Raw genomic sequence first — 22240 nt, 5'->3', positions numbered from 1 at the left:
GTGATAACTAATTTTGATTATTCTTTTCTTTCTGAAAATTTTTTATTCATTTGCAGCTGAATATGGATTCTTGAAATGAGTATGCCATTAATGATTTGCTAAAGTGCAAATAATTTACATACACATATCTGGGAAAGGCTGACACAGGTTTACTAGCTATGCCTTTTTCTCCCCAGACCAAAACTTAGTCCCCACTGCCACCAGTCACTCCTGCTAGCTTCCTTAAGGCCCTTAACAAAGGGTGCCCAATCTTACTATGTAATATTAATTTTAATACAAATGGTAGTTTGACCAAGAGCAAGGCTATTTGGAGTGGCCCACACAGTGTTACCAAATAAATATGCAAGTACTCTCAAAAACTTAAGTATCTCTACAAAGGTCAGCCACAATGAAAGGTTTAAATATATTGCCCCCAGAGGATGCAAACAACTATGCTGAATAGTACGCCAATGCAGTTTACAAGCACCTGTACAACTGCACAGACACAGCCATACCTAATAGAACTAAAACCTGATCCTCAAGGAAACACAAACCTGTTCGATGGACATCTTCTATCAACAGACTTTACAACAAAAGGAAGAAACTGTTGTCCAACGGTAAGAGGGAACAAATTCCAAATTGGAAAAACTCCCTCCTTAGCTTCAACAAGCAACTTAGATGACTAGTGAAAACCTCCAAGGACAACTTTGAATCAAAACTAGCCTCCATAACAAAGGGAAACCATACAGTCTTCTTCAATTACATCAGGAACCTCCATGGAAAAGCCCAGGTTGGTTCCGAATTAGTACTTAACAGTATCACTTACACTGATCCTGTTGACTTAGCCAACCTGCTAGCAGATAGGTTCAGTGCAAACCTCACCCCCCCATCCCCCACAAGGCCCTTTCGACATCCCAGATACTTGTCCCTCACCTCACATCTCAGTAGATCAAGTGTTACAGGCCCTATCCAAGGCAAAAAAACACAACGTCCATGGGATCTGATAGTATCCCAGGATGTATTCTGCACCATCTCCAGCAAGAGCTGACTTCGCCATTGAGTACCCTTTTCAACCACAGCCTAAGTACTGGCTACACTCCAGCAGAGTGAAGAACCACCACTGTCATCCCCTTGCACAAAGGTGGTGCCACTACTGACACTGGAAACTATCACCCATTAGCTTGACAAGTCTGATCTGTAAATCCATGGAGCGCATTATTATGGATCTCATAAACAAGGACATAGGCAATCTCCAAGCACATGACCCCACCCAGTCCAGATTCATCAAGGGCAGATCTTGCCTGTTGAACCTGGTTGACTTCTTTGAGACTGTCACCAAGGCCCTGGAAGAGGGAAAGTCAGTACATACAACTTACCTTGACTTGGCCAAGGCCTTTGACACAAGCCCCTACTCGGGCATCATCGAAAAGCTAACACAACTTGGCGTAAATCCATATCTCATCAGGTGGGTGTCCAACTGGATCACCAACAGGACCCTCAAAGTCAAAATAGGTACCTCCACCTCAGATAACAGACCTGTCACTAGTGGAGTTCACCAGGGATCTGTCTTGGGAGCCCTACTGTTTGACATCTATTTCTTGGAGGTACAGGCAAAGGCAAAAGGCCTGTGGCTGACCAAGTATGCTGACAACTGTAAGTTGGGTGCTGTCAGTGACTCCCCAAATTATGTTAACATACTACAAGAGGGTCTCACAGCAACTAATGACTGGTGCCAAAGTCATGGCCTCAAGCTAAATGCAAAAAATGTATCATCATACCATTCGGCAAAAACACGACTCCTGCTGATTACCACATTAACAGCATCCCCTAAGCACACAACCTGTGGTGAAAGACCTGGGCACTCAGGTTGATAAAAACCTCACATTCAACCATCATGTAGCGGCAGTGGTCAGAAAAGCCTTTTACTTGATTCATCTCATAAGTAAAGGGATTTTGCAACCTTGATGAGTGGATGGGAAACTACAAATTCATCCCAGGGGTTCCACCTGTGTCCCTCACTGACAGGGGTGACAGGTGCTGACTGAGGTTTATTTTGGGGGACAAACTCTTGGCTAGGCTTCTAAGTGCCCCAGGGCCATTAGGCTAGTAAACTCCTATGATCCTATGATGATCCTATGAACAAGATAATACTCAGTATTTATTCACAGTGACATCAGTATTCAAAACGGAAATATTTAAAATAACATTGCAGGACAGGCTCAGATAAATAAATAAAAACAATATCTAAAACTAAGTTTCATTATATTCTTGATTTATCTAAGAGAATTATTATACCCTAGTTAACTCACTTAATTAAAGCAAGGCAGATGATGTAGTGAATGGTTCTTCTGTTGTTGTCAAGCCCAAGACAGAATACAGAATGCCCTGTCTCACTAAGAGACTTCTCAAAATAATATCTAAAATATAGCTGGGAGAGCTGGCAGGATGACATCATTTCTTGTTATCTGATACTAGTTTCCAGGCAAAACCCCCACTGCTGAAGCTGGCAGGATTTAGCACCTACTTGCAACAATACACATACAAGGGCTTTTACTCAGCTCTTTGGCAGGTGCTGGAAGTCATAAAGCAATTGCACTCCTTCATGCTTTTAGAGCAGGGTTTAGTTCACCCCAAAGACAATATAGAAAGCTTCCTAGTATAGACTTTGTGTCTCTGGCTGCTTTAAAACCTGTAAGATAATAACTTTATGGCCAAGCTCATAAAGTGATTTAATTTTAGATATTTTTCTAAAGTTTGCTGTACTGAAGTTAACCCTCTAGTTTACTCTGTTAAATGTATACATTTAAATAGTTACAATAGTGCATGTACATTTCTTTTTTCTACACTCTCAAGGATTACTTGCATAAAATTACACCCTCTTAGTAACAGCCTGCATATCATTGCTGGAGCCTTCCTGTGTCCTGACAGAGTGCTCTTCAAACTATTTAGAGATATACAGAGCTAAGTATATTTTTCTGGTGCTTCAGAGTTGTGTACAGTTAAATTTTGTTTGACTAATTTTATATCATTGCTGGCTGACTTCAGAGTTATGCACTGTTATTTTTGCTTCACTGTATAGTTTTTCAGATCTCTGCTGAAGGTGTTTGGTTTTCCCCTACCCATTCTCCCTATTCCTGTCTTGTTGTTTAAATTTGGAGGCTTTTGCAGTTGCCCATCCCCACTGTAGATTTGATCTGGGACACTCCCCCCAGTCCCATCTCTTTACCTCATTCTACCTAATAGACTCCTTCTGCACTTGTTTTTAGTCATTTTTAATTTAATTACATTTTTTAAACTGTTTGGTCTAACATTGCTACATACTCAAATGTGCTAGCTTGCACTGCATTTGAATTGTTTTTACTGCTGTTTTAGCTACTTTTCTGTATATATATAAAAAAAAAATCTAAGCCTGTTTCCTACCTTTCCTGTAACTAGTGTAGTCCAGATTTAGATTTGCTGTATCCAGGACTATATGTAAGCTTCTGAGCCCCCACAAGCTTCCTGTGTTGGAGGGAAGCCTTCTAGCTTATCAGTGGGAGTGGTAAGCACTAGGTAACCTATCTACCACTTAAGGAGTCATTCTGGCCAAGAAATTGTAGTTATTGGCCGTTTGGCCACTTTTTCCATATCTCTCAACTTTCTCAATTAAAAGCCCACATTTGCACTTGTTTCCTCCCTTTTGTGTAGCTAGTTTAGTCCAGATACAGATTCTTAGTTTTATCACTTGAAATTGCTTATTCGTGATCAGCACTTGTTAAGAACTTGTTGTAAGCACTAAATAACCTACTAATTACTACAGCACTCAACATTCCTCATTACCTAGAGGAAAACAGTTTTGGTACTTACTTTCCTCACTTGCTTAGAGAAAAACAGCTCTTGTACTCACTTTCCTCACTTATCTAGAGGAAAATAGTTTTTTATTCAGGCATGTCCAAGGGTCAGCTCCCAGTGTTCTCTCCTGTCTATCTGATGAATCTGGGCATCTTGGGGCAATGTAGAAATTGCCTCATGTACACAGACAACCCTCTCCTCCTACCACCCAACACTACAACATGTGAGAGATGCATTTATCTAGCCAAACTGGAGGTAAAGCTCTCTCCAACCAGGACTGAACTTGACAGTCAAGAGGAGAAGGTAAACACTTGCACCACACCACACTCATCACATAGTCTCACTAAATCTACACCACCAAAATCCACACATAGAAACGCAAAAACATTCATGGAGGTTCTCAATAATTATCTGCTCAAGCAACAGAGACCACCAAAGCAGAAATGCAAGCAACCTCCACCCCCCAACACAGCCCAAATGACACGTAGCCAGCAGACTCAGTGTACCACTCAACCACAGCCAATAAGGCAAAACAACGTACCCAACACACTAGTCATAGGTGACTCTATAGTCAGGCACACTGATGTCCCACTCACCAGGCTAAACTAGGAGAAGGTTACTGTCAGCTGCCTGTCAGGTGCCAGGATCCGCCACATATCCCATGCACTCAGGTCACTCCACAACAAGTACAAATATGACTTTGTCATTGCCCATGTTGGTGTAAATGACCTGAGATATACCTCCCTGGACTACATGAAAAGAGACATGGAAGATTTCTCCAATCGCGTAGCCCAGGCAGATATGACCCTAGCCCTGAGTAGCATTCTGCCATCACCCAGAATAATGACGCAGTACAAGGACAAAATGATTGACTTCAACAATTGGCTAAGCTTCTGGTGTCATTCTAAAGGGATCCAGTATCTGTCTGCCTGGGATGACATGGACGACAGACCACGATGTTTTGCCAGAGATGGTCTGTACCTGTCACACCTGAGATTCCGGATACTGGCTAAGGTTCTTGCCGCCCCTATAGTGCCTTTTTTAGGCAAGGTTCAAATGACAAATTCACCACCGTAACAGGAACAGGCAAGCAAAAACTGAGGGTGATGCTACTCAATGCTAGAAGTCTAAATCTCAAAATGCACTCACTTGAGGCACTCCTTAAAATGGAGAACATTGATATCAGTGCAGTGACTGAGACCTGGTTCAAGGCTCTAGAGAGCACCCCTGCACTACCAGGCTATAACTCATACCACACTTTTCGGCCATATAACCTGGACCAGAACACCAAAGGCAGAGGTGTGTACATATTCATTAAGGATATCCACTCCTCCAGGCTAGTTGCTCAGCATAATGCAGCTGAGGTTATCCAAGTGCAACTAACTCTGGACAAAACTGCAATCCAAATTGTAGCTTGCTACAGATCCCCCACCATGCCCCAGGAGTCCCACTCCTCTTTTCTTGGTGTACTGGAAAATATTAGGGTTCAACCAAACTCCCTAATAATGGGTGATTTCAACTACCCCACCATTAACTGGGAAAACTACTCATGTACCAACTCCTTCACTCAACGCTTTCTGAAATTCATAAACTCCAATGCCCTGGATCAACACACCCCCACCAGGGGCAACAATATCCTAGATCTAGACATTAAAAATATGAGTGACCGGTGTTCCACACCTGAAGTCAACACCTCATTGGTCCAATCTGACTATAAGCTAATTACCCTAGATATCCACATCCTGCCCCCACCCCCCACCCCCATTAAGGAAACTATGGTAAAGAATTTCTCCAAAGCCAACATCATGATTCTTAAGACAGAAGTGATGAGCTTCATGACACCCATGCAGATCAACAATACAGTTACAACTATTGAATCCTGCACAATTGCACTTTATAAGCACTTACATGAGTGCATAGATCGTGCTATCCCAAAGAGAACCAAGATGCTATCCTCCAAAAAAAGGAAGCCAATCTGATGGTCCCCTATCTTAAACAAACTGTACAACTGAAGGAAGAAACTGTTGCAAATGAGAGTAAAATCCCATGAGTGGAGGAGCTCCCTGGTCAGCCTCAGGAAGAAGCTGCGATCCCTGATAAAATCCTCCAAAGCTAGTTACGAAAACAAAATTGCCACTGATTCTCAAGACAACCACTAAACATTCTATAGCTAAGTCAAGAATCTCAATGGCAACACTCAGATCTGCTCTGAGTTACAGCACAATGGCACTAAATATACAGACCCAACTGATATTGCCAACAACCTGGCAGATAGGTTCAGTGCTAACTTTACTCCCCTCTCGCCCCCTAAAGAGCCCATCTCTATACCAGAAGAATGCAAAGATCCTGTAATCATGGCTGCACAGGTAAAAACCACACTCTCCAAAGCCAAGAACACAGCATCCATGGGACCAGACAATATCCCAGACTGCGTTCTACATGAACTATTGAACGAACTGGCACTGCACCTAAGTACCATGTTCAATTATAGTCTCACCTTAGGCTTTGTGCCTGCTGAATGGCACACAGTGACGGTTATCCCACTCTACAAGGGGGAAGCCACCATGGACCCTGGGAACTACCGCCCCATTAGCCTGATGAGCCTGGTCTGCAAGGGCATGGAATGCATCATCATGGAACTTATAAACAAAGACATTGGTAATCTCCAAACTCTGGACCCCACCCAGTTCAGGTTTGTAAAAGGCAGATCTTGTTTCCTAAACCTGATAGACTTCTTTGAAGCAGTCACCAAAGCCATAGATGAGGGTAAGGTGGTTCACACATCCTATCTAGATCTTGCCAAGGCATTCAACACCATCCCCCACTCTGGAATTATAGATAAACTCGCTAAACTAGGTATAAATCCCTATGTCACAAGATGGGTTGCCAACTGGTTCACTGACAGAACCCACACTGCGAAAGCAGCAGACTCCAAATCCGACTTCAGACCAGTGACAATTGGCGTATCACAGGGTTCAGTCCTGGGTCCTCTCCTGTTTGGTATCTACTTTTCTGAAGTACAGGCTAACACAGAAGGTCTTTGGCTAATGAAGTTTGCAGATGACTGCAAACTAGAAGCCATAATCGAAACTGCTAACAATGTGGACATCCTACAAAAGGGCCTCACTGAGGCAGATGCCTGGTGTCAAAGCCATGGCCTCAAGCTCAATGCCAAAATTTGCATTGTCATCCCCTTTGGTAAAAACTCTGTACCCGTGAACTACAACATAGGCGGTAGTATACTTAACACCAAAAGTGTGATAAGAGACCTTGGGACACAGGTGGACAGTAGTCTCTCCTTTGATAATCACATCCCCACAGTAGTCAGGAAATCCTTCTACATGGCACATCTCATCACAAAAGGTTTCTCATCCTGAAAAAAAGAGGTCATTGTTCCTCTCTACTCATCACTCATTAGACCCATTATAGAGTACAACGCCCCTTTTGGTATGTACCTCACAAGACATCTACAACAACTGGAAAGGCCGCAGAAACACCTCACAAAGAGGATTACCAGCCTCAAACAGATGCCCTACACAGACCGTCTCAAAAAACTCCAGCTTTACTCTATTGCATATCACCTACTCAGAGGTGATCTCTGCCTAACATACAAAGCTATGTCAAACCCAGAGCTGTTGGACATGCTCTACTTAAAGAAATCCCACTCCCTCCAAGCTACACGCTCTAGGGACCTAAACCTTGTCACCACAATAAACAGAACATGCCAGAGGGATAGATTCCTGTCCCAGAGACTTCCCATTCTCTGGAATAAACTACCTATCTCTATCAAACAAAGCTCCTCATTAGCCCTCTTCAAGAAAAATCTTGATGATTGGATGGGAAATAGGAAATTCATCCCGGGGATCACTTCTATGGCTCTGCTCAACAGTGGCACAGGAAAATAATTTTCTTGGGTGGCAAAAACCAGAGTACGTTTTTGGCTGAGCTTGTATAGGCCCCAGGGCCAATAGCCTAGTACCTACCTATGAACCTATGAACTAGGACACTGTGGTTGCATTTCAAACACAAGCACTTTGCAAATACCTTTTCAACACAAACATCTGTACAAAGCAGTTTGATATACACAAGACATACAGTTCTAATACATTTGTAACACCAGCATCTTGTATAAATTAGTTTGATATTCACAAACGACATATAATTATTTACAAAATTCCAGCTAGCTGTAAAGGCAGTACCTCACAAACTTAGATAGGTACATGACGTTGCATAAGCATAACAAACATGAGCAAAATGTTATACCTAAAATATTTGCATACATAATCAATATTTTAAGTAGTAATGGCGGTTTTTAAAAAGAGTTTATCTGAGCTGTATAAAATGATTCAATCCAGTTATAATAATTTTGACAAGTACTATTGGAATGTCAAGGAAATTAATGGATTAAATGATTTGATGCTTGTGTCTTTTGGCTTTTCCCAGTTAGGGGACGCCACAGCAGAACTCAGGTCCGCTAATGATTGGTAGTTGATTTTTACATGCCGAGTTACCAGCCCTGATGCACAACCTACAACGAAGGTACGCCCATTCACGCATGTCTTCATGCAGAAGACGCTTTCTCTGAGAATCGAACCGGACAGTGTCTTACTGTGAGGAGACAATGCTACCGCAGCACCACCACTGCGGTTGGATTAAATGATTTGATAAATATTGAAAATAAAGACTTATTACTGATCTCACCTGACTTAACTTCAGCAAATTTGTGCTGGAAACTACACTTGGAAAGATTTGCACAGATTTTTTTTTAATCCTTGTAAGATTTCACAATATAAGAAAGTGGATACCTATAGGTTCATAGGTGTTTACTAGGCTAACAACCACAATGGCCTTTGCAAGCCTAGCCATACAACCTTAAGTTTTTTGAGATGTAATTAAATGGTCAAAGCTGATTGGGTATATATTTTTGGAGATTCCCTGTTAGTAAGAGGTTAGTATTTTTTTTAAGTTTTGTGGTCAAATAATTGTGAGTTAGTGAGTGTTACAATGCTAAAAAATGTTTCTGTTGCTCATATAATACAAAACAAAGAATATTATATTTTCTGGAGTCTTTTAGCTGTTGCTAGATTGTCATTTACAAAAAATGGAGATCTGACTCGATACCCTTATTCTGAGATTTTTTTTTTTTGTTTTTTACAATTAGCCTCTGCTTTATATGAAAAAGGAAAAGCAACAATTAGATTAAGATCATAATGTGAATTTTGGATGCTGGACTAATTTAGAAAGATTAATTGTGAATATGAGAAAATATTATTTCTAAAGTAAGGTGTACGGTTAAGTTTAGGGACACGGTTAGCAGGCATTGCTGATGTGGAAGGGGGGTTACACCCTTGTGCTTCACCTTAGTAATGTGAGCTAACTATAACCCTGCTCCCTCCCTAACCACACACCTTACCTAAAAAATAACTTTCTGTAACACTACCAGTACATAAAACAACTCAGGCACATGCACACATACACAAGCACACACACACACACACACACACACACACACACACACACACACACACACACACACACACACACACACACACACACACACACACACCAAAACTATGCCCTTTCATAACTCTAACTCATCAATACTTAAATACATTCCCAACCCTAATACACACCATCTTAGCTATTTCAATAAAAACACATTCATTAAGAAAACAGTCACTAAATCAAATGTTCACACATACTGCCCTGTAATTTACTTTGTCAAAGAAACATTCGACCAAATGAACTGCAATCACACACACACAGTCTCACGCACGTGCACACACACACACAGACACACACTCACACACACACACACACACACACACACACACACAAGCATCTATATGGATTCTCTGCATTTTGTCAAATGTACATTTGGCTGGCAAGTCTTAGGGGTGGTGCTTTACACTGAATATACAGATAGCTGAATGGTCAAAATGTTGAGAGCATGCTTTATCAAACAGGTGAGTGAGGTATGGAAGGGGCAAGAGTGTTTGTGCATGTGTTTGAGGGGCAGGAATAGGTGAGGGGATAGGTGTTGTAAGTCCATGTGGTAGTGTATGCATTCTAGGTTTAAGGTCAGGTAAGGGGATAGATATAATGTTGTTAGTGTGTGTTTGCGTGTATTTGTGTGCCCAAAATTTTCTTGTGTAGTGGCAGTATTACAGGACTTTTTTTTTTAAGGTAATGTACAGGTTAGGGTTGGGAGAAAGGGTAGCATTTGGGTTAGAGTTGGCATCCATTATCAAGGTCGTCCAAGGTAATGGGAGCTAACCCTAATGCTTCCGCAGCCCTAACCCTACATCTTACCTTAAAAAAACTTCCTGTGATACTGTCACTAATCAGATGAATTTGAGGCACGTGTTTTGGGGGGCTTTAGTGTAAATGTCGAGAGACAAAATAGTTTTCTCTTCTCAAGCTTTTGTGGGTCAGTCTTTTGGATGATTGATATTCTATATGAACATCTTATTATTGATATTTTCATTCAGTATTAAGAATGTTCAAGCATACAAAGTAGAACTGTATCTATCTAACCATATATATATATATATATATATATATATATATATATATATATATATATATATATATGTATATATATATATATATATATATATATATATACACATATATATATATATATATATATATATATATATATATATATATTTAGAAGACTGGGATGATAACACTGAAATTCTACAACACTGCATATTTATATTACCGGACATGAGATCAATGAAACACCAGGTGGGCATGCCATACAGTACTCATAGCATCTGAATGGAGATTGCGGTACAGTGAGGATCGGGAAATTTATCCTTTTCCTCACTGTAGTCCGATCTTGAAGTTGGTATATATAATTTGCATGGGGGGGGGGGGGTGCAGGTGTCTTGCCCCTGCCAAAACGTAAAAATGGTAGATTTTTGTCTTGTTTTGCTTCTGCTGATATTTTGTTTATAACTACCATGCATTCACTGTTGTCAGGAAATCCTTGTACCTTGTTATTTTAACCACAAGGACATTTCTTTCAGATCTAAGGAAACTATTAAAGTAAACATTCTGTGTTATGGAATTTCTGTGTTATTCTCTCAATCTTCTGAATTTTGGGTAAGTGAAATTTCGGTAAAGTCACATAGACCTATACATATATATATATATATATATATATATATGGGTCTACTTGAAATAACCGAACCGACACTTCACCGACACGCAGAAGACCGAGACAAAAGGAACGACAAGCAAGTTGATCGAAAAGGTGATTTGCCGACAGCCGAAAGACCGACAAGGGCAATGTGTGAGCGCGACTCGGTAAGTGTGCGATAGTGACGGATTTAGGATCGGTCAGGTAAGTGTGCGATATTGAGGGATTTTGGGTTAGGGTGTGGGAAAGGTGAGTGTGCAGTAGTGTCGGAGTTAGGGATTTTGGGTTAGGGTGTGGGAAAGGTGAGTGTGCGGTAGTGTCGGAGTTAGGGTTCGGGTAAGGTAAGTGTGTGATAGTGATGGACTGTTTAGGGACGGGTTAAGTAAGTTAGGTTTAGAGTGCGGGTAGGGTGAGTGTGCGATAGTGATGGGCTTTATGTTTTAGGGTGGGTTAAGTGAATTAGGTTAGGTGCAGGTATGTTAAGTGTGCGATAGTGACAGTCTTTAGGTTTCGGGGTGGGTTAAGTGAGTTAGGGTTAGGGTGCGGGTAGGGTAAGTGTGCAGTAGTGTCGGACCTTAGGGTTAGGGTTTGGGTTAAGGTTAGTGGATATGTCATTGTGTGTAATGTGTAGTTTACGTTTTTTGTGTCGGTGTAATGGTGTTCGGTTTTGTGAGTTGTCGGTGTTGTGTGTTTTCGGTTATTTGGGGTCGGTGTTTTGTGTGTCGGTGAAGTGTCGGTTCGGTTATTTAAAGTAGACCCATATATATATATATATATATATATATATATATATATATATATATATATATATATATATGTATGTATATATATATGTGTGTGTGTGTGTGTGTGTGTGTGTGTGTGTGTGTGTGTTTATTTATCGTTTATATATACTAGAATATTGAATCCAATTCTCATCATCATTACTAACCTATGTTTAGCACCTATAGTCATCATGTCAGTGCTAAAATCTGACCACTATTCAGTTGCACTCAATTTGAGGGTAAAACCTAACTTAGTTCTGTCCTTAGAGACTTCTCCAAGGCATACCTAATCCAGCTAAAAAAAGATGATGAAATGTAAGAACTCTCCTCATCTTGTTGACCCCTTCCTGCACAATTCCACATTTGTGCATTTAGCATGCATCAAGGTTACTGTCTCTATAAGACATAAATACCATGCCAAATGTATGAATGAATCCTTATGGTGGAACCTGAGTATAAACAAACTATACAATAACAGGAAGAAAGTCATAATCCATAAAAACAAACTTATTACCACATCATCTTCTGATAAATTCAAAAACATCAACAAAGAAAGAAAATCTTCTTTGCTAAGAACAACCACAAAGCCTTCTACAGTTATGTGAGAAACCTTAGAGGTAATGCTCAGCAATGCTCAGAGTTAATACATAACAAAAAGAAGTTACTCATCCCCTGAGGACACAGCCAACATATTAGTGGACAAGCTCCGCTCTAAGATGACTCCTCTAACTCTCTCAACTTCATCCAACCTATTAGCACATTTACATCACCCCTTCTGATCATCTCTGACCAGATCCTGAATGCCCTCTCCAAGACTAAAAGCACTTTGAATCCTGACAATGTGTCTGGCATTCTTCTTGTCACAATCAACATTGAGAGCTAGGCTCACAAGTAAACCTATTCCATCCTCAGCCTTGTCATTAGATTTGTGCCAAATAAATGGAAAACTGCAGTAGTCATCCCACTACACAATGGGATCCTCTACTAACCAATAGAATGCCTATTACTGAAATTATTAGCAAGGACATAAGCAGTGTACAGTCTTTAGAGCCAAACCAGTTTGCGTTTGTTAAAGGCAGAATCTGCCTCCTGAACATAGTAGGCTTCTTTGACCTTGTCACAGATGCATTAGACTTGGGCAAATCATTTCACACTACCTATCTGGACCTGGACAAGGCCTTTGATATCATCTCACATTCTGGCATTATTGAGAGGCTAATCACACTAAATGTGAACCTGTATATTACCTACTGGATATCAAACTGGTTAATTTACAGTACCCAATCTATTTGTGTGGTCAGTGTGGTCTCTTTGAAAACAGTAGTTATCAGTGATATCCCCAGAGATCAGCCCAAGGATCATTTTTCTTTAGTATTTACATCTCGGATGTCAAGACTGACATCCAGGGTCTGTAGCTGAGCAAATCTACAAATGTCCTCAAATTTAGAGATGTTATTAACTCTCCATCTGAGTTCCAGTTTCTTCAGGAGGGATTAGCATACATCAATAAGTGGTGCCTAGACTACGTCCTAAAATTAAATGTCAGGAAATGCATCAATGTGACCTTAGACAAAAATGGTCACCCATGCACTAACCATATAGGTGAGACCTCTTTGAAAGTTGATTCAGCCATTAGAAACGTGGGCACTTTCAATGACAATGAATTATCCTTTGACTACCATGCACTCACTGTTGTTAGGAAATCCTTGTACCTTGTTATTTTAACCACAGGGACATTTCTTTTAGATCTGAGGAAACTATTAACCCATTCTACTTCTCCTTCATCAGACAGTCAACAAAGTATATGTACCTGTCTAAGTATATGTACCTGTCTAAGTATATGTACCTGTCTAAGTATATGATGGGCTACACAGACGTCATTGATGGCATGACTTTCTTGGGGTCTACTTCATAACATTGAAATTTCATAATGTTGAATTTATTAACATTGAGACCATAACATCAGAAATTCAAAACATTGAAAACCCAAAAAATTGAAAACTCAGAACATTGAAAGTGTGCTTCATAACATTGAAAACTACATTGCACAAGTAAATAAGATCACTTCCACCTACAATAACAACTAACTAACAAATGCACTTTCGACTATGTTTCAGCACGGGGGCAAGCCCCCCCTACATCCCCCATGGCCCCCAGTAAATTAAATATACCAACTACAAGATTGCACTACAGTGGAAAAAAGTTAATTTCCTAACCTCACTGTGCTAAGAAATTAACTTTTTCCACTGTAGTGCAATCTTGGACTTTGTATATTTAATTTACAGGGGATGTGGGGGGTGCAGGGGGGCTTGCTCCTGCAGAACTGTAGTAGAAAATGTGTTTGTTAGTTAGGTATTGTAGGTGTAGAGGATGTTATTTACATATGCATTGTAGTTTTCAGTGTTATGAAGCACACTTTCAGAGTTTTCAATGATTTGGGTTTTCAGTGTTTTGGGATTTAGATGTTTTGGTCTCAATGTTATGAAATTCAACATTAAGAAATGTCAATGTTATGAAGAAGACCACTTTCTTGAGCTACCCAGAGCATCTAAAAGTGCTTTGTCTCTTTTGTGTTTCCTACAGACTCTTGAAAAGTGACCTCTGTCTAGCTTGCACATCTGCAACACTTAACAATATCCTGAATCAGATTCCCTTCAGTTGATCAAACTGCCAAAATTCTGAACATTATATAGCGAGACCATATAACTAACGTTTCAGAAGTTCAAACAGAGTGAATGGAGATGCCGTACATTGAGGAATGGGAAATTTGCCTTTCTCCTCAATGTAGTCTGATCTCAGAGTTGGTATATTTAATTAACAATGGGTGTGGGAGTGCAGAGGGGCTTAACCCCCTGCAAAAAAACAAACAAACATTTTTTTTATTTTAATTTCAAACTTCCAAAATGTTGGTTATATGGTCTTGGCCATATAACGTTCAGCATTTTGCCAGTTCGATCAACTGAAGGTAATCCCCTGAAACACATTTAAGAGATCCTAACATCCACCAAAACATAAATAGGATCTGCTGGCAAGATGGGTATATATATCCTAGAGACACCCTTTTTTATGGCATAATTTTCCTTTGGAGTATCTCCATGACCCTTGTGATGATATGGGCAAGTGTCATCATAGCAAGATGGAGCTTTATAAAGAGTGATATGTCCTTTGACTATCAAACTGATTTATACAATATACTTGTGTTACAAATGTATTAGAACATTTAGATACATTTCAATACAAGCAAAGCTCACAAATACATTTTCAACACATACATATGTACAAAAACACTTTGATATACAAATGACATACAGTTCTAATATCATCACAACCTTCTTTAAGCGCAACCTGCCCAACATCGCAATCCTATTTAAGCATAGCCTGCACAAATGAATAGTCAATGATGCATACACCCCAAGTTTGCCCCCCAACCCTCACTGAAAGGGTCATAACTAGGTACAGTTTATTTATTTTTGATTTTTTTTTCTATTGTCTTTTTAAAAATTATCTAGAGATGTTAGTTCAGTTAAGTTACTGTGTTTTTGTATTGAGTGACCATTCATGTGAATCAAGCCTGTGTTTGCTCTGCAGAAGTTATATACATATACGTATCTCGCTCCAAAAATATGTGTTTATATTTTCCATCATTTTTGTCACTTCTGTTTTTTTAAATGTCTGTTTCTGAGTAATAGCCTACAGTTTTACAGGAAATAGATGACCAAACCCATATATTTGGCTAAATGTACTTACTTTTCATGGACGTTTGCACCTATTTTAAGTGTCTGCAAGTTGAGATGTATGATACATATGAGTATTGGTAAGGAGTCTTGCATATTCATTTAGAATGCAGGAAGTTTTCAATTTTATTTCCTTGCAGAGCCAGTTGTTGTCACAAGATGGTGTTCACAAACCACAGCAAACTGAAAACAAATTAAATTACATACCAAAATTATCTTTCAATGCTGAAAGTACCCATGGCATCTGATTGGTTAAAGGTCTGCTAAAGCACAGGAAATGGGCTATAAATCCTGCAATGCAGTAGAGAATGCATAACATTGGTATGTACACTGACTGAGAACATACTCCACCGACATGGTCCTGGACAGACAGAGAATATACGCATGGTTAATGATCACTGCTGCAATACTTTTAGGTATGTCATAGAAACAGTGGGACCTTTATTTATTTGTACACATTTGTGTGTCTTATCTTAAAAACATATTTCTAATTATTTTGTAAAAGTAGTTTAAGATGTTTTATATTTGCAATGTATTATCTGACAGGTGTCTTTTCATTCTACAGGTGGAGAATGTGCAGAAACTGTCACTCAGCCTGCAGTTTTAACTGCAGTACAAGGGAAAGAGGCTACAATTCACTGTAATCATTCTATATCAGTTTATAACAATATCCAGTGGTACAATCAGACTGTTAATGGTATCCCAAAGCTCATACTGATTACCTATAAGAACCTCGAAAGCTCTGGACGATTTACTGTTAGTGTTGACAAAGGAAACAAGTCCACAAGCCTTTCAATTGCTGACGTGGATGTTAAAGATGCCGGTACCATCTACTACTGTGCAGTGAGTGACACAGTATGACAACACAATGTTACAACAGCACTATATCCTAGGTGATATAAAATGCCTTATTCTATACAATACATGAAATGGTTTGTGTTATGTGATAAATAAATAAGTAAAACAAAGTTAATGACATTCACTTAAAAGAAAAAAACAATAAAAAAAAACATTCAAAGAAAAAATAAAAATAAATGAAATGGTTAATGTTTTGTGAAAAAAAATAACATTCACTTCAGAAAAAATAATAGAAATTAAATTGTTTATATTCTGTAAAAAGAGTGCAATAATTGTATTTGTTTACTATAATTTTGTCTTAAAAGAAAGAAGAAATTGGTTTGCTCCACAACACAGAGAGATGAAGACCAGTCTGTAACTAGGTAAACCAGATAACCCAGGCTCAGTTAGTTAAGCTGATCCCCAAGAAGTTGTTTGGGGGATATGGCCAAAGTGGCATTTTTGCTCATTTGCCAAGCCCAGAGCAGATGTGGGGTTTCTGGCCAGGAACTACCAATACTTATTGAAGACAAATGACTATAGCCTAGAGGCTCATGCATTACCAACAGCATCCTGAGTATTAATGGGCAAGTGGGTAGGGCAAAACAAAAGCTGTCCTAAGCATCTGTCAGGGTGGTGCTGTACCATCATACCCTTATTGTGTATCTGCCTGCTTTCTGAAACCTTCTGTGTAAAGTATCAGCTGTTTAAGAGGCCATGGTGAGACAAATGCTGGGATTGGTATACCAGAAGACCAAGGCGGGGATCTGACATATGACAGACTACATACAAATGTGGCAGAAATTTATAAAATTAAAATAGTATTTCATTTTATCTGTAAAAATCAATACATATTGAGTTATCATTTTAATTGTTTAGTTTCATTCGGTTAGTTTAATTTTCAGTTTGGAAGACAAACCTTATTAGTTAAATCAAAAAGCCTAATAAATTATTGGGTGCAATGAGATAGCATCTAATAATTATTGAAATGATAATTCGGTCTCAGTAGAATCCGACCCTGTTCCTGAGGCTGTGTGATCTAGAATATTGTTATTTAAGTTGGGGTTGGCAGCCTACCTCAGTACAAATATGGCCAGTTTTCTTAGATTTTAAGTGAACAAAAATGTAAATTTGGTGGTTATATGGTGTGGTGACTTTCATTCCATTAGTCATTAGAAAGCCATTAAATTGATCACTTTATGTTAACATATGTGTTCTTCTTCAATATAGATAGTATTGTATGGATGTGGTGATTTCATTAATACAGTTTCCTCAGTAAATAAGAAATTAAATTGAATATATTCAATCTAGTTCATTATTTCAATGCACTGGCAAGTACAGTTTCTGAAAAAGAAGTATTTTTGACTTATCGTCTAGTTAGTAATCGTAGCTTAGTATAATGAAACGATTTAGTAAAGTAGGTATTTACATAAATTATTGTTATGTGTTGTTCAGAAATGGAAACAGTTCTGTGTAAAATGCTGAATCAAGATTTTTTCAGTTTGTTTGTTTTTTTAATCTGTGATCCCCTACTGGCTTAACACTGAGTATCCAGCTATGCTTCTGGACACCACTTCTGCTCCTTCCAGTATGTCTGCAACTCCAACTGGACAACTGCAGATATCTCCATTAACCAACAGTTCTTCCCAGAATTCTTGGTGATTCAGACTTGTAGCACAAATCCCAGATCCAGGGGAGAGAGATGACCTAATGAAGGACTGTGCACTGGGTGCTGAGACCCAGCATAGTTTTGTAGGATAGGTCAGAATCCCTACCTAGGAGGAAGGATATACAATTGCATCAGCATGACTGTCATTCCCCCTTACTGACCTGCTGAGATGCAAGGCCCTGGTCTGCACTAGAGGTGACAAAGACAGCATTTTTTCTTGAAACCTCACACCAGGATAGGAGAACTGACCATCCCATACTGTCTCTCCCTGGCCATCCCCACCAGCACTATGACCCTGTTACCAAACTCAGGTTAACAATGGCATAGACAGACACTTTGTCTCTGTTCCACTGTGTCCATCTTTGAATTAAAACATTTTCTGTAGGAGGCTAAGGATTCCACTCCTCAACAATTATCTGTTTATGTTTCAGTCTTCCACAAGATGTTAAATTATGTTAATGACAAACACAATTATAATGTTCTGAAAAGGGACATATTTACTAGTTGTTTTTGGCTAAAATACTGTAAATTAAAATGTTGTACCCTGTAAGATACTTTTGTCAAATAAAAGGTGGCAGAGACTTTGTTCTCTCACCATGCATGCACTAATTGCCTATCAAGCTGTAACAACCAGGTTGGTATGAGCAGTTGTAGAAAATGTGATTGCCAGATTTCTATAATTAGCAACACATTTATTAGGACTCAGCTTTAGCAGTGTCGAAAAATTATAAAAAAAATTGGCATGTAATTTAAAAGATTTTCCATGACATTAGACTTCCCTTGGATAACTAAACTAATATAGGCAGATGTGAAATTCAGTGATTTCTAAAACATTTAAAAGCTTGTCTATTTCATACAAAGTATCAGCCTCCCTTTACTGGGACAAGGATGCATACTTATTTCATTAACAACACTATATTATTGAACTAGATTATATTACAAGTTACTTGCAGTTTTCTTCATTGTGTGGACTTCTCACATGCAAACTAAATGCTTGATAGCAAAACTGTGTGAAAAGGTCTTTTACTACAATATTAGAATAATTTGTTAGGCAGTTGCCATTTTCTGCGATGGTAATAGTCTCCACAACAGATGGTTTCAAGGACTGCTAAAGCCTCCAGTACAGAGAGCGACTAGCCTAACTTTAAATGAAGAATTGTGCTCTTTCATCATTTGTCTAAAATATATCATAATACTGTCCATAAATTCCATCCTAGTTTAATTATAAAGTTGTTGTTTGTCTTTCGGCTTTTCCCAGTTAGGGGCCGCCACAGCGGAACTCCGGTCTGCTAATGATTGGCATAAAGTAATGTTGTAAAATTAATGCAGTTTTGCTATTATTATATTACAACTTACCTCTCATCCTAATGCTTTTAAAATTTCTTCAAATCATATATCTGTCATGTAAATCACACTTCCATTAAAGGAAACAATAAGGTATAACCCAAAACTTTTATAATGCCTCAAGGTTGTGCTGAACATGCTTAAAACTTGTGATGCACTGTTCATGAGCTGTAGATATTTTTTTATATCTATTACATTTCATTTGGTCTAATTAAAGTTCCATATAGCCCATATTTCAACAATTATTTCTGATTTATTTCTGATAAAAACATTATCCTTAAGGGCATCTGAATATTATCTTCTTTTGTCATTTTTAATAGTTACAGCTATTACTTTATGCCCTGATGAAACATGAATTCCACATAATCTACAAAACTGAATCCCAGTAAATGTCACCAATCCATATACTGAAATGAATAATTTGGTTCTTTCGTATAGCAGAACAGATGCCCCATAGTATATCAACCTGCTTATTAAAATCATTGCAACACCACACTTGTGACAGACACCTTTGCCTTTCTTCAGTTTACAACTGAGTAATCCTAAGTAGAATTCCCACCCAAAAGCCATGTGTCTAAGCATGTGTAGACAAAATATCTGCAAGTGTCTAATAACAACAGATAGAAGATCCCATTAACACCCTACCACACCTGTAGTATCAGTAATGCCTTTCCAATAGGACTACATCCTATTCATAACTACTATATACCATCTGAACTATACCATCTGAAAAAGCAGTAGTCTGCAAGCATTTCAGAAATCACACTTACTTTGATTGACCTATGGTAAGTTCACCACAGCACAATTCCTCATCTTCACTTTCCAAATGCCTCATTGACCACTGTGGGAAATATCAGAAGATTTGATAAATTAATACTGATTTTGCAGAAGGTTGCACTCACTGCAACCTTCAGTGTTATGTTTTTGCCACATATACCACAGTTTCAAAATATGCTACTACCTCTGAGGTCACAACAGTATTAAGAAAAGAGATTAACTATATTTCGCTTTTCTCTTAGCTGGTGCAACTTTGGATGCGGTATATTTAGAAATCAACAGTGTGAGTGCAAAGATTCCACACTAAGGAGGTGGAGTCTATGTGCAGAAACGATGAATTGATGGATCTTGCTGTTGGAGAACAGACTGCAGGAAATACAGAAGCAAATCAAAGCAGACCAAAAACTAAATAAAAGGCACAGATCTACTCATTGCTACTTCTTTTAACAGTACCAGGTTTTAGTGCAAGTATAACGGATGAGCTTTGTGTGCAGCTACGTGTCCTAATTCTTTACTTCAAAATTATATTGATAACATATCAATAAAATGGGAGTAGTCATTTTCACCTCACAAAGTAACCAAAAGTGTCTTTTCATTATGAAGTATTAGTATCTTGATTTATGGTCTTCCCTACACATCTGATAAGACAATTCTTGGTTTGCATCATTTCCTATCACTTTCTTTATAATATTCTAAATCCAGATGCTTTACCCACTGCAACAGCTCCACACCACTTAAAATGCATACATCAATCTGCATATGTTGTTCATTCTGTAGATGTAGTGCTTTATACTCTATAAATCTGGAGGGTTGTGGGTGTAATGCCCTTCATGGTGGTATATGCCATCTTCCAGTTAACAAAGAGGACTGAGGTTCTTAAGTGTTAATGAGCGGCTTTATATGGTGTAGGGTTTGATTCCTTTCACTTTCAATTCAAGTGGTTCAATAGTTCTCCCAGCAACTAAAGTGCTTTTCTCAGTATAAGTGGGAAAGGTTGTGGGTTCAAGACCACACCATGTGCTACATTCAAATCTGGCAATTAATATAGAGGAGTAAAGCTCTAACATGTTAATGAGCTCCTTTCTGTGCCAAGGGCATAGGGTTTGAATCTTTCCACCTTTACTTCCCTACTGTGTTATCTTGAGCAGGTCAGCTAGCCAGAAGATGCTGTAGGGCAGATGAGAATGTGGGCTAGGCTGCTTTATTGTCTGCAGTACTACATACCTAGTAACAACCTATGAGCCTTAGCATTTATCAAGAGCATCAGAATAAATACTTAAAAGATCAAGGCCAGGCCTGTGCATGAAGTACATCTCTCTCATGTCACAGTACTTACCTTAAACGTCATGTCGTTAAATAATGCTGTCCCTTCTACTTTCCCATCCTTCTTTGCTCTTGTCCATGTTCCACTCATGCACATTTATGTATGCTCTGTTTACTGCTACCTTTATAAGCTAGGTAAAGTACACAGCTGTATCCGTATCTCTAAGTATGATTTTGGTAGCATTTTATATCTTTTAAGTTTGTTTGTAGTATCATTTCACTGCAGACACTCCTTTACTGTGCTTTTACATTAGGAGGACAGGGAGTATTCATCTAGTAGCAGTAGGTGTTTACCAGGTCTGTCTGAGCTGGGAAACACTCAAAAGGACTGCTACTGGTTTTTTTTTTTTTTTTTTTTTTTTTTTGCACTTCTCTTATATGCTGTGGCTGTACTTTAACTTCTTCTTCTTCTTCTTTCAGCTTTTCCCAGTTAGGGATCACCACAGCAGATCATCCATCCGCTCATGATTGGCAGAGGAGTTTTACAGTGTTGAGTTGCCAGCCCGGTACCCAACCTTCCACAGAAGGCACACACACACACACACACACACACACACACACACACACACACACACACACACACACACACACACACACACACACACATACACACACACACACACACACATACACACACACACACACACTCACACCTAGGGCCAATTTAGAGTGTCCAATCCACCTACTGCATGTCTTTGGGATGTGGGAGGAAACCGGAGCACCCGGAGGAAACCCACGTGACCACAGGGAGGACATGCAGACTCCGCACAGAAGGCACCCCAGCCTAGAATCGAAACAGAGAACCTCTTGCTGTGAGGTGGCAACGCTAACC

At 39.1% G+C, this 22240-nt stretch overlaps 1 gene segment (V, D, J or C); it reads left to right on the top strand.

The window, feature by feature from the left end:
* The first annotated feature begins 15792 nt into the window (after positions 1–15792).
* Positions 15793–16335, top strand: LOC122790737. The segment is given in 2 exon segments: positions 15793–15874; positions 16024–16335. Coding segments are annotated over 2 exon segments (357 nt in total).
* Positions 16336–22240: the final 5905 nt, after the last annotated feature.

Source organism: Protopterus annectens, chromosome 16.part0 (assembly GCF_019279795.1).
Source record: "Protopterus annectens isolate FY-2018-M chromosome 16.part0, PAN1.0, whole genome shotgun sequence".
NCBI lineage: Eukaryota > Metazoa > Chordata > Ceratodontiformes > Protopteridae > Protopterus > Protopterus annectens.
This window is presented reverse-complemented; position numbering and strand designations above follow the sequence as displayed.